This window comes from Polypterus senegalus, chromosome 10 (genome assembly GCF_016835505.1).
Source record: "Polypterus senegalus isolate Bchr_013 chromosome 10, ASM1683550v1, whole genome shotgun sequence".
Lineage (NCBI taxonomy): Eukaryota > Metazoa > Chordata > Cladistia > Polypteriformes > Polypteridae > Polypterus > Polypterus senegalus.
Window position 1 is genome coordinate 84,828,313 of NC_053163.1, and position 14,284 is coordinate 84,842,596.

The 14,284-nt window shown below is 37.0% G+C and overlaps 1 protein-coding gene across 1 annotated transcript in view; it reads left to right on the top strand.

The window, feature by feature from the left end:
* zdhhc9 (zinc finger DHHC-type palmitoyltransferase 9) overlaps window positions 1–13,887 on the top strand; it is a 52,913-nt gene extending 39,026 nt beyond the window's left edge. Inside the window, exons 6-9 of the mRNA XM_039766058.1 lie at window positions 2,360–2,462; window positions 5,586–5,689; window positions 9,833–9,926; window positions 13,127–13,887. Coding sequence (XP_039621992.1) covers window positions 2,360–2,462; window positions 5,586–5,689; window positions 9,833–9,926; window positions 13,127–13,309 — 484 coding nt within the window. The 3' untranslated portion in view covers window positions 13,310–13,887. The remainder of the gene's footprint in view (window positions 1–2,359; window positions 2,463–5,585; window positions 5,690–9,832; window positions 9,927–13,126) is intronic.
* Window positions 13,888–14,284: the final 397 nt, after the last annotated feature.

The window sequence follows — 14,284 nt, forward strand, 5'->3', positions numbered from 1 at the left end:
AGATGAGTGGTGTATTCAGTGCCAGGGGTGCTCAAAATAGACTGATTTGTCTGCCAGTGATAACTTGGTATTTCTATTCCATGAGAGTGGGGGCAGCCATTACCCTTCCCTGCTCAAGTATATGCAAGCTAGGAGAATAAGACAGGATAGTCTTGCATTAAGGAGTCCAGTGCAGGGTAAACACTCGATTGTTAAGAGTTCACTGACCGCATAAATTGGATTTTGAATGATATTGGCTTTTCTCATCCATGCATTACAAAAACTTTTTTTTTTTTTTTTAGAATTGAATTATTTTAAAAGTATTTACTTCAAAAAAAAAAAAAAAAAATAAGGCTCAAAAACTGATTGAACACCTGTGTAATCTTCATGTGTTTTCTGTGTTAGGTTGTTTTAGCTATATTTGGACAAAGCTTGTCCTCCTATTAAATGTGTTTACAGGATAGTTGAATTCTGAATAAGTAGTACCCAATCAAAAAACAATGTTTACAGTATAACCTGATTTGACATCATGTGTGGACTGTTGAGCATTTACTGTAATACTTTGGCATTAGCTAGACAAAGCTCAAATCTGATCTGATATAAATTTATTTTATTGAAGACTATTACCTTTTGGACCCATTCAGACTTAGGCGTTTTTCTAGCATTTAAGCAATAGACCAGAACTCTCCTAAACTGCTTGAAACGACATTATTTACACCTAAGCCTTTTAACAGTGAGTAGTATAGTTTAGAAAACACATGCATGTAGTAGTTTTCAAGTGTTTTCCCCCCAAATGCTTGTTACATTGAAATAAATAGTAATATTCATAAAACAATGGTAAAAGAAAACAAAACTGCGTTTTGGATGCAGTTTTACAGAAAGTTGCTGCCTATTCCTGGATGAAGCACCTCATTGAAACATAGAAAGAAAAAAAAACACTCTGGCATTGTTGCGCATGCATGTGCATCAGTTTTTTCTAGTGACAGTTATTGAAGGAAAAAGAATAAAGTATATAGCTTGTTATAAGAATTCCAAGAAAAATGCGGCGATGATTATTGGCTACCTGAGACCTTAAACTGGCAGATTAAATTTAGCCCTCAGCCCATGCAGAATTAAATGTATATGAATACAGCGTATGTTCAGTTCTTCTGAATTGATTACAGCTGTGCACGATAACCCCTTCCCTACTAACTGTTACTAGAGAGCAAGTTCATGGACTTGCATCAAGTTGCACAGGCAGCAACAGGCAATTTTTTTGTGATATTTACGCAAAGGTTTGTTTCCTGCTTTGCTCCCTATGTTGGCTGGGATTGGCTCCAGCAGACCCCCGTGACCCTATAATTAGGATATAGCGGGTTGGATAATGGATGGATGGATATCACTGCTTATGTGCTTATGGACCCCCATATATAATCCTAGAATTTTTCAGGATAGTTGCCTGAATTGTCCTCTCAACTTCGTTTTCTGCAGAACAGGATTCACCCAATAGGAGTGCTTATGTCATTGATGTCAACTGCTCTTCAGTACTGTGATTGCTATGATTAAAAGCACTCAAGTCATTCAAGACATTCTAGAAACAAAACAATCGCTTAACAACTATAAAATGAAAATGATGTCAACCATCTTTTCCCTGCAAAATGCTTCTTTGAAAATGCTGGAAAAATGTCAGGCTTGGACTCCCTCAAGCCCTCTGCAGAAATCAGTCAAGTTTAAAATAACAAGTATTTGCCACAGAGCACATACATTTATCTAGAGTTTCAATAGTTTCAGTCTTTGGGTTAAATAATTAAAAAAAAACTCTAAAGCCAGGAAGAGTTCGTAGCAAGCTTAATAAATGAATAATCTGTTCTGGCAAATATGGAAGTGACCATATAATTCATAAATAAAGGTCCAAATAGCATTTGGTTAATGCTGTGTAACTGGAAGTTATTTAGCATTATTTGTGTAGTGGTAAGTTGAGAAATGTTGCCACTTTGTGTTGAGTGACAGCAATGTTTCAGGTGGATCTTAGGGTGTGATTTGTTTACACTGCAACACAAAACTGAAGAAAAGACTGCCATGCAAGACTATACTTATTACATCACAGGAAGGAACTCCTAATCCTGATCACAAGTATTTTATACTATAAAACTACAGGTAACTTCTGAGTGACCTCAAAGATCGCACTGTAAATGTACCATTTAGGTAGACAAAGTCCAGATTCAGTCCAGACTAGATTTATTCCAGTCCTGGAAGTTTTTAGACTTGTGTAAAAGTGGCTTTAGGATGGACATCTAAAAGGTGGATTCAGTATAATACAATCTGTAGCTATAAGGAAGTGTATTTTTACGTAGCTATAAGGTATTCTGTCTCTTATTTTTTCCCTTAACTTTTCTCTCACGGTCCTGGAAGTTCTAGTCTGCTTCTTCACACTGTGGTCTGTAGTCGGGCTGACAGGCTTCCACACATACTTGGTCCTTCTCAATCAAACCACCAATGAAGATGTGAGTACTGAGGATTTGTGTTTTTTTTTTTTTCTTTGTCTGTGTGTATTCCCTCCGCTAACCACCAAATGTTGTTCTCCTTCTTCCATCTCTTGAGCATCTCTTCATGATGTATGTTGTATTTTTTTGTAATCAAATTTTTAGTAACATGATTTTAATGACTGCATGGGTGGTGTTTGGGCATGCAAGTCATTGCTTGTTAAATTGCTTTAGGTCTGGTCTGTGTATTTGGGATCAACGTTTCCATTGTGTGTGTGGAAATTCAAGCGCACATGCTTACGTAACTTCTGCTTACTATAGTTGTTGTCAGGAAAATGTCTGTTGCTTACCAACCACTGGTGGGAAGTAATTAGAAATAATAAAAGCACAGCCTGCATGGATTTTGCTCCCTGTCAGTAAGTGTTTGCTCAGCTCTTACACCAAGCCAACCATCGTTATTAATAGCTGAATCAATAACTGCACATATTCGTTCATTTGACTAGCACTGTGTGGTTCTAGTGATAAGACAGGAGTAAAGGGCACCTTCACTTTAAAAATAAAAGCTTGTTCAGTTCTGTCAGTGTTACGAAATATAAATCAGCTTTACATTTCAGTCACTTTTTCCTGGTTTAAGGACCATGCCTTCTTTTAATAGGTTTTATTTTGCTATTGAGATCGGGCCATATCATATCCACCCTATGTGGGGTTATTTTAATTTAATTTCAGTTGCAGTATGCACATGAACACATTATTCTTGGCTGCAGGATAGCAATAATAGTCTGGTAAATGGCCAGAGAAGGAAACACTTTAGGTATTGTTATAAATGTATGAGCTTTATGGACCTGTATGTTGGGAGAATTTGTGAGGAAAGAATGATTAAAATAGAAGATGCTAATTAAACCCAAGATGTGGGTGCATTTGACATAGATTGGCTCTTTCTTTTGACATCTTTGAATCAAAGCAAAAGTATGCAAGCAGAAGGTCAGTATGGTGCTGTTTAGGAAAGTTGGCCAGCCACTTTTCTGAGTTTAAGGAAATTGCATAGATTTACTGGACACCTCGCCCCAAAGTCCAGAGGGTTCATATGCAATATTCTGTTGCTTTTAAAGATAAAGCATTGAGTCATTTTACAATAAGCTATTTGTTGAATCTGCGAAACAAAGAAACTGCACCACAAATTTTTAATGAATGAAATAATCAACAGTACAAGTATGCAGGTGGATTTGGAAGAAGGTTTTTCACGCTACATTTAGATAAATATTGTTGGGGCTTAGTCTCGTTCAGCCAGTAGCTCTGAATATGACTTAATAGGAATAACGGCCAGTCAAGGACTAGTAGTTCATCTTCATGGTTTTGTTGTAGAATGTTTAAATACTGCACTCCTATTGGGATCTGCGTAACTATTGAAAGAGAGTATTTCTACTACATGTTGAAAGGAAGGATTTCTAAATTAAACAACCAAGTGGGTTTACAGGACATATATATTTTATATCTTTAATTGCAAACACCAAACTACTACTGTAAGTATATATTAGCGTTAAATATCCAGATAGAGAAGTAGAATCTGATGAAGTGGATAAAATGTTCTTGTGGCTGGCATAATTATTGCAGAGCTAGGGAACACCTAACAGTGGAAAAAAACTTGTCAAACTATTAATCTTGTGCCTTTTCTCAGTAATGATGGAGACTCTAATGACTTTGTTATAAAGTACCCAGTAACAAGGAAAGGTTGTAATTTGGAATACCAGATAGTCTCAGTCTGTACAGTTGCTTGCATTCTGTAGGGATTGTTATTAGTGATAACTGCAGTGCAAGGTTTTACACTCACAGAGATATTGCATATACCAATCTGAAATATTTGAAGAAAGGTTTCCCCAAAGGTGTCCATCCTGGCTGGCATTTACAGAAATTAATTAATTTATAAAATAGTAAGTCAATTGTTTAATTCAAGAGAGTAACTGTAGTCTAGGCACATGCATTAGTGTTGCTCCATCAATACCTTTTTGACTTTGTAAATTTCCGCTTCACTCTTAATAGGTCTTTGGGTTGTGTGCTGCCAGGAAATCCTAAGAACAGATGGGAGTCCTACTCCTGTTCCCAAGGAGAGTAAATTGTCAGCCCAATGACTGTTCTACTTTACTCCTTCTAAGGCTGTAAAAATAACACTGCAATCTCAAATCCGTGTAATCAAATTCAGGTTCATGTGCTGCTTGAGCCTACCCGTGCAATAATGTGTGAGAAATAGCAACCACTACTGGACAGGGTTCCAGTCCATTGCAAAGCCCATGATACCACAAAAGGTAAAAGTAACACTGCATACAAACGTCTACCAGCATCTATTGCCATTGGTTCTATTAAAGATAAAGAACCTTTTGAAAGGAAAATTTTACTTTTTTTTTTATGCCGGTTTAAACAAAAATGAGAATATCTGGGACTCTTTCGCATTATTTCATATTGATATTTGCTCTGCATTGATGATTAGATGGCACAGAAAATTGTCGTGAAGATGCCAAAGAGCCTACTTTTAGCTCAAGTAGTGAATTTATTCTTGAAATCTCAAACTACTGCCAAATTAACCAAGGCAGCTATCGGATTAAGATTGTAATAAAATGTTTTAGAGTTGTTAAGGAAATGGACCTTGGTGAGAATCTTATCATTCAAGTCTACTTGCTGTTTTGTGTGTGCGTGTGCGTGTGTGTGTGTGTGTGTGCGTGTACAGCTGAATAGACTGATGTGGATGTCTTGATATGACATTTGTTTGTCATGTCATTGAATTACTGTTGTCTTTACCTTTCATAGCAAGTGCCATCACTGGAGAAATATTGTGATTTATAGTACAGGATAAATCAATTGATGACTTGCTTGAATGCCTACGTAGATAGAGACAATGGAATCTGTGATCTGAAGTAAGTCAAAGGTCCCAGCAAGATGAGAAATAACAAAAGGGAAAAGGTACATTCAGTGCCCCAAGTACCTTAACAATGTTTGAAATCTAAGAAATGAAAATAGTGGGGAATTTATTCATTTATTTATTTATTTTTTATAAGAAAGAATTATTTGATGTTTTTATTGTTTTGTTTTTTAAGACTTCCTCTTTTATTAGGTTGATATATATATTTTTTTTAAAGTATTTTTTCTCTTTAGATTAAAGGTTCATGGTCAGGAAAGAACAGGGTACAGAATCCATACAGTCACAGGAATATTGTGAAGAATTGCTGTGAAGTATTATGTGGACCAGTGTATCCCAGGTATGTCCATCACCTCCACTCCAGCTCTGCTGACAATTGCATACAGTAAGATGCAGTGTCATTGAGCAGAGTTTGCATCCCCCCTTTGCGTGTATGGGTTTCTCTAGGGTAGTCTCTCTCTCTCTCTCTCCCACATGTATAAATTGTGAATGTGCACTGGCTGTATCATTAGAGATAAGGTACATGTATATGTTAAGATATCTAGAATAATCACAAACTTGGTAAGCCTGGGCTTCAAAGTAAAATTTTAAAGAGGGGTCCAAAAACTATTCTTGGTGGCTAGCTGAAACATTTTCTTTTGTTGTTGCTAATACAAGGGGGACACACTACATATTGTAGATAGAAAAACACTAATTAAAAATACATTTGTATCTATCAATATAAAATAGTTTTCAAATATCTGGCTGGCTTTTTTTATAACTAGGAAAACAAAAATTGGGGATTTCTGTTACTGTTTATAGTTCTAATTGTTTAGTATACACACGAACTATTTAAATGAATGTGGCACACTTAATATGTGTGGTGGATTAGAGTAGGGATTAGAAATATTGCCCAATTCTCAAAGGATTTTGTTAGAAGTTAAAGATTATAGGATTGCACGTGATGATGATGATGAGCAATACATGCTTTGTTAATAGAAGAAAGCTTAACAAGTATTAGTAAAATCGTTTTATTTCTCCTTATTTTATATCATTATTGTAATCTTGCAAGGCATTTTTCTACTTCCTGCCTGGTACTGTGCCCTCTGCTGTCCATTTCTGGAATGGAAACTTATGTTCGTATAACAACTATGTCAATGATGTGTTTTTTTTTTGTTCTTTATTTCGCCTTATACAATATCTTGTATTAGGAATTTGTTAGTTTTCGAATACCCCTTGGGGTCAGAGCGCATGGTAAGCCATTGTACAACGCCCTTGCAGCAATTGAAGGTTAAGGGCCTTGCTCAAGGGCCCGGCAGAGTAGGATCTGTTTTGGCAGTGACAGATTCTAACCGGCAACCTTCGGGATACCAGCGCAGAAATTTCACTACATCAGTATATTCTTGCCTAAATATCTGACGTTTCTATTCTTATGGCTTATGTACTTTGTGCAAACTGTGTTTAAAATATCATAGTCAACAAGCATGGTGCTCATTGACTCTGCTTTTTTTTTTTTTGTGTTTAGTTTCAGACTGTTTACTCTGTGACAAGTTTTTCTGTTCATCCCTCAAACTTGATTACCGGTATTCAACTTCAGACGAGAGCATTGAATGCAAACACTGTAAAGCCTGTGTCACATTAGATGACTTTTCCAGAGTTTTTTAGTCTTAGACTTCATTTACATAATCATATCCAATGGGGGATTTAAAGGGCAAAAATTGCTTCTGATCTTGCTGTGGCTGTTAATCCTTTGTTATAACACCACTTTATCACACAACACGTTATTGGCTGTCAGATAAAGGGGCAAGCACGACTGCATTAGAAGTTTGGTACTTAGTTGGTAATTGTGACATGGCCTGAGATTTTCAGTTGTGTAATTTGACATGGTGCAGTGACAAGACTAGTGACTGTGATGAGTAAACCTCACATGCCCCACAAGGACAAGTCACACAATGCGACATCGGCTTAAGCCAACAACCTAGTGACAAATTCATTGGTTTCTGTCAAATAAAAGTACTTCTGTGGTTTCAATAGATATTGGTTAACCAGTAGGTGGAATATAAATACCGTATATATTCATGCATAAGTCGGGTCAGACCCTGACTTGTAAGGCCGTTCAAAAATAAAACTTTTTTTTTTTTTTTTTAACATCTTCCTGCCTCCTCCAATATTACATCAGTTTCTCAGACACTTCAAATTTTGTTGCAGCAGCGCAGTTACCAATTTCTTTCAGCACTTCATCAACGTTAAAACCAGCTTCATATTTTCTTCTGATGGAAAACTCCATTGTAATTAAGGGATGCTCTCGCAATAAAGGTGTATGAGGGTGTGAGATACAAAAAACACAAATCAGTGCAAACGTTGCTTCGGAATAGTTTGGGTATTACCATGTGGTCACATAATCACAATAGAGAGAGAGAGAGAGGGAGGTTAGGAGCATGTGTGGATACAGCGCATTGCTGCACCCACATGGGGGGAAAAAAAGCCAGTGTGCTCCTTGGTTACTCTCTCAATTTGGAGTTAACATATCACAATCCCTTGTACCAATGACGTAAGTTTTCTACATTCATCTTATACAAGTGACATTTATAGAATATCAGAAATTATACTGTAAAATCAAGTCCTGATTTATCCGCGGGAGAACTTATCCACGAGTATATGCGGTAGTTACCACACAATACAAGTGTCACACATTTTAGTTCAGTTGCTTTATTACCATATGGCAAATGATATTACTCTTTTTGTTTGTGCTACTCCTCAGTGGAATTTGCAGATACAGTTAAAAGCTTATTATGACTTACATTTTAGAACTCAAAAACAAATACAGTATAAAATACTCACTACAGTAATTCATTATATGACATTCAGCAGTATTGTTGTTCTAAATTGATGTTACTGGCCAGCCCAGAAGTGGAGCTCATGCTTAGATGTAATGGCTTGATTCTTGGAGCTCATCTAACAACGAGTCCATGTTGATGTGTTTTTGTGTAGCATGAACCACATTATTCAAAGATATCACCTTTCACTGCCTTCTTCACCCAAGGTCAACCACAGGAAGCAGTAAATCCAAAATGTGTCACAGCTCCCCACCTGTCTGTTTGCTTTTTACTCCTGGCTCACTCATACACTGCTGCTAGTGATCTAGAAAGTTTCTGCTTTTAAACAGGGGGAATGTTTTATTTGACACCTTGCTAGTTTGTAGTCATCCCAATTTTCTTCTTATAATAACCAGTTTTACAGCAGTTTTCTGAGTTTACTCGCGTTACTTGTTTGATCCACAAATTGTCTTTTATCAACACTCCACTGTCCTTCCATTCTTTGGGATGAAGCCTGTTCATTTAATATCATGATATACCACATCCAGCTTCTTTACAACACCCTTGGCCTCATCGCATCTACCTCTATCTTAGTACACCTGTTCACCCAGTTATTCTTCATTTTTTCGCTTCATGTGTCCAAATCATGGTAGTTTGTTTCTCCTTAGCACACCCTTAACCTCTAGACTAAGCCTTTGTGTTAATTCTGCATTCATCTCTCCTTCACTCCGTGACTCGCCACAAATCCATCTGGTCATTTTCATACTTGTTCTTTCAAGCTTTTCCTCATGTCCTGCTTCTATTGGCCATGTCTCATTCTTCCAGAATACTATTCCTAAAACTGTTGTCATAAACTTTACTCTTCAAAGCCAGAGAGACTCCTTTAGAAGTCTAAAATTAATATTTAAAAAAAGTGTAAGCTTTAGAAATGGAACATACACTTGTTATATTGTGTCCTCTTTTACAAGTGCGGGTATGGTCTCCATTTCATACCTCTGACATTATCATTAACTTTATTCATGTACTAAAATGATCACATATGTTATAAGAGATAAAATGTTAATACTTATGTAAATTCATTCATACTATTTTAGCCTAATTTAATCAATTGTAGGGACACTGGAATCGGTCTGTGCTGAAAGCACTGAGAATGAGCCTAGAAACAACTGGGCACTACTTCAGCGCAGGTCACACTCGCCAATACAGAGTTGAGTTAGAGTCCACCAAAATGAATCTTCCATGCATGGAGTTCTGTTTATAGTCCATTAAATTTTAAATGAAAGTGTATTTTGCTTAGTCTCCTATTGACCAGGGTAAACCTGTGAAATTTGAACACTGCTGACTGAAGTGAACTTTAGATTTGCTGGTAAACAATGTGCGAGCCATTAAACTCAGTTGCTATAAACATACTGCCAGTTGTTTTCCCAATACCTAGTCCTCTTCCTTTTTTATGAGGTGATAACATTCATACAATAGCATTAAACTGAAATATTTTGAAAAGAAATCACTGTAGAGTTTCAGTCATGGACTTCACTCCCATCTCTCTACAACAGCTGGTTAACAAAAATGTGGTTTGCTTCTTTTGGCAATAGTGAAACACATTTTGGACTTTGCTAGGAAATATCTTTTTTTTTTTTTTTTAAATAAAGATTTACAGCACCAATAATGTTTTTTTTTATTTTTGAAAGTGTCCTGGACAGACGAGGCTTGATGGCAGAGTTATCGTCTTCCCCTGTCATGATTTCAAATGCGAAAAACTACATCCCAGACCTTCAAACCACAGTAAGTGCCGTGCTTGTTGATTTTGTGGTAACTTTTTTGTTTTGTAGAATGAACCAAATTATAAGGAATTAAACTAGTGTTTCATCAGCTCTATGAGAGCTAAGGTTTTATTTTGCTTATATTTTGACAGTCAATTTCATTTTTATTCTAGTGTGCAAATTACATTTTAGTTTGCCTGTTTTCCCATTTGGGCAGTCAACCTTGGTAGTGAATGTTTGGGTTTGTCTCTTCCCCTCAGAACAGAGGGCATGGCTTTAGTTGCAGCCTTATTACACAGCCCCAAAGCAGTGTGCTCGATGGGATCGCCTTTTTTCATAGTAGCGGTATCTCCACTATGTGTCTATAATGGGTAAGGCATTTTCTAACTAGTACAGTATGGCTAATAACTGTGAAGCTGCAATGAGCAAAGTTCCTCATTATTCTGTGCAGTACCTATAATTAAAAAAAAAAAACAAATAAACTCCAGAGACCCTTTTCAGCTGTTCGTGTACAAAGGTGGGGAATTTTGTGTTGGAAACTTATTTTTCACCTCATTTATTGAGTGGTTTGTAGTTGATTTTTTAAATTAGCCCTTACCTTATATAGCAGTATTCATAATGAAGTTATTTTCAAAGCAGCAATGTTGAAATTATTGCAGATATATTGAAAATTATATTGGAATGTAGTAGAAAAATTAAGGGCAGACATTATCACAGACCACTTCTTTACGATTCAATTAAAAAAACTTTCAATTTCTACAGTAATCATATATCTATATGTTCTTGATAAAGCTGTTTCAATAAAATAGGAGGATTAGCATTTAGTGATTTCAAGCTGAACTCCAGCAGTATTCAGATCCCTTCTGCACATTTTATTGTGTAGTAGATTTAATTTTATTTGAATATCTTTGCCATATTTGCCCATCAATTTCAAAAACCTACAGTGGGTACGGAAAGTATTCAGACCCTCCTTTAATTTTTCACTCTTTGTTATATTGCAGCCATTTGCTAAAATCATTTAAATTAATTTTTTTTCCTCATTAATGTACACACAGCACCCAATATTGACAGACAAAAAAAAATTTTTGAAATTGTTGCAGATTTATTAAAAAAGAAAACTGAAATATCACATGGTCCTAAGTATTCAGACCCTTTGCTCAGTATTTAGTAGAAGCACCCTTTTGAGCTAATACAGCTATGAGTCTTCTTGGGAAAGATGCAACAAGTTTTTCACACCTGGATTTGGGGATCCTCTGCCATTCCTCCTTGCAGATCCTCTCCAGTTCTGTCAGGTTGGATGGTAAACGTTGGTGGACAGCCATTTTTAGGTCTCTCCAGAGATGTCCTGTCCCACACACTGAGGAGAGGCAAGACACATGACGGCCCGCATGGAGTTTGCTAAAAGACCCCTGAAGCACTCTGAGATGGTGAGAAATAAGATTCTCTGGTCTGATGAGACCAAGATAGAACTTTTTGGCATTAATTCTAAGCGGTATGTGTGGAGACAACCAGGCACTGCTCATCACTTGTCCAATACAGTCCCCACAGTGAAGCATTGCGGTGGCAGCAGCATGCTGTGGGGGTGTTTTTCTGCTGCAGGGACGACTGGTTGCAATCGAGGGAAAGATGAATGCGGCCAAGTACAGGGATATCCTGGACAAAAACCTTCTCCAGAGTGCTAAGGACCACAGACTGGGCCGAAGGTTTACCTTCCAACAAGACAATGACCCTAAGCACACAGCTAAAATAACGAAGGAGTGGCTTCATAACAACTCTGTGACTGTTCTTGAATGGCCCAGCCAGAGCCCTGACTTAAACCCAATTGAGCATCTCTGGAGAGACCTAAAAATGGCTGTCCACCAACGTTTACCATCCAACCTGACAGAACTGGAGAGGATCTGCAAGGAGGAATGGCAGAGGATCCCCAAATCCAGGTGTGAAAAACTTGTTGCATCTTTCCCAAGAAGACTCATAGCTGTATTAGCTCAAAAGGGTGCTTCTACTAAATACTGAGCAAAGGGTCTGAATACTTACGACCATGTGATATTTCAGTTTTTCTTTTTTAATAAATCTGCAACAATTTAAAAAATTTATTTTTTTTGTCTGTCAATATGGGGTGCTGTGTGTACATTAATGAGGAAAAAAAAATTATTTAAATGATTTTGGCAAATGGCTGCAATATAACAAAGAGTGAAAAATTGAAGGGGGTCTGAATACTTTCCGTACCCACTGTATAATGGCAAAGTGAAACCGTTCTAAGAAAGATTTGCAGATTTTTATGAAAAATCAAAAATTGAAAAATGTGAAATTTTTATCTGTTTAAAATTGAATCTAAAACACAATGTGTGCAGAAACTAAAGGAAATAGAATACTTTCTGAATTTACTGTATTTTTTTAAGATGTGTATTATTACACTTAATGTGCCTGTGCATGTGTATTTATTTATTTATTTATTTATTTTCATATAATAATATAAAATAAAATAATAATTGGTGATTCAGAGTGTGGCTTTTTTTTCTGGAATTGGCACCTGCTGGATGTCAGATTTTGCTGCGACAGGCATGGGCTTTCCACGACCCTGAGCTGGATAAACAGGATATAAAGTGTCTATTTGTCTGCGTATGCATTAAGAACAAAGGTCCATTTTAAAGATGTTTTATTCTTAGCAGTTATAGTGGAGCTCTGCCTTCATGGGTGCCTCATTGAGGTCTTGCTTCTGATTTTATGGGGAACTAGGGTCTCCTGGACCAGTAGTGATGTCCTACTCTTCTAGTTGACATACAGGGTAAATTTCCTTTTACTTTTAGGGACTTTCCTGAGCATAATTTTAAGTGACTTCTAGTCCTGTCCTGAAGAAGAAAATAAAAAGGTGCTTTGGGGTATCTTAAGTTTATGTCTTGAGTCCGCTAACTCTTTGCTGGTGTGACCTTTTATAAGGACTTTCCCAATGGGTGCTGTAATGAGGTCAAGGTTCTTCATGTCAACATGCTGCTCCATGACTGCAAAACTGGTCAACAAGCTGACACTATAAAACTCTATCTCTCTAAGATGAGACCATTAGCTTTGTGGCTTAAGTTAAGTGCTTTAGTCACCAAATACTTCTGTCATCAAAATTAAGCCCAATCCAGATATCACATATCCTGTATAGTACTGAGAATTCTACCTCTGAGCCACCATTGTGTGATTCACTAAATGAAATTAACTGTCATTTATGTCTCACAGAAAACTACAGCACCTCTGATTCCCAATGAGCAGACTCCAGAAGAAGCAAAGCCACCATTGCAGTATCGGACAGAAGAAGCCACTGAGCCAAAGCAGTCCCCCACAGTCCAGGAGCTGCCTGCTGTTGATATACCACCAGCATCTCTGACTGACACGGCTCCAGCAAAGGAGCAGGTGTTTTAGTTGGCTGCTACATCTTGATGGAGCATTAAAACTGAAATGGTCGGAAAGGATTTGTCTTCAGTATTAATTTTGGTTCCTGTGTTTTGAGTTCACAAATCTCCAGTTGGAAAAAAAACTCCTTAGAGTCTTAATATTTTACTTCCTCCTTGGAATCTTCAGCCTTGCTATCTTGTGTATGAATAAAATCGTGGAGACCTGACTATGATAACTTTATTACTGAAATGGGCCTGGCACTTCCTGTTTAAGGATTTCATAGAAAATGCGTGCTTGTAAATGTGGAATGTTTGAAACTTCTGTGAAGGAATGGAACACACAGGGGAAAAAAAAACTGAAAATGACCCTGGAAGTGATGGGAAGCAAAGCCAACGTGTGCTCATTAACCGAAACTGAAATATTATTAAACCTCATGTATTTATTATTTTTTTATATAAGTGTATAAAATGACATATGGATAGGGAATAAATTTGCCAATCAAACTCTTTTTGCTTAACTTATAAGCCCAATGTCTCTGCTCCACACACACTGAGGAGCGTCTAAAATCCAGTGACCTTCAACCTGTTAAAAAAAAAAAAAAAAAAGAGAGGTGAAATGTCGTAGTGCTGTTTTTAAATGAAGGGATTAATTTCTAGAGCTTGTTCTCACACTGTTCATATTTATTTAAATATTAAACCTGTAAATAACTGATGTTTAAGTGAGATGTTTAAAAAGCACCTATTGAAGCACCTCTAGCCTTGGTGGCATAGCATTATGGCATCATGAAGCAGACTTTTTTAAGTGAACACGTCGTCAAAGCTGTGCAGTGGTTGTGATTAAGTTTGGCTATTGGTTGAACTTCTTAGCCTCATTTCTTTCTTTTGTTTTTTCTTGTACCTTACAAATGTTCCTTTTGGCTTCTGTGGTTCTCTCCACCTCTCGGTGTCCTCTTTCCCCAGCAGTCACCTTGTGCTGATTTGTTGTTTATGCTTCAGCGGGTAG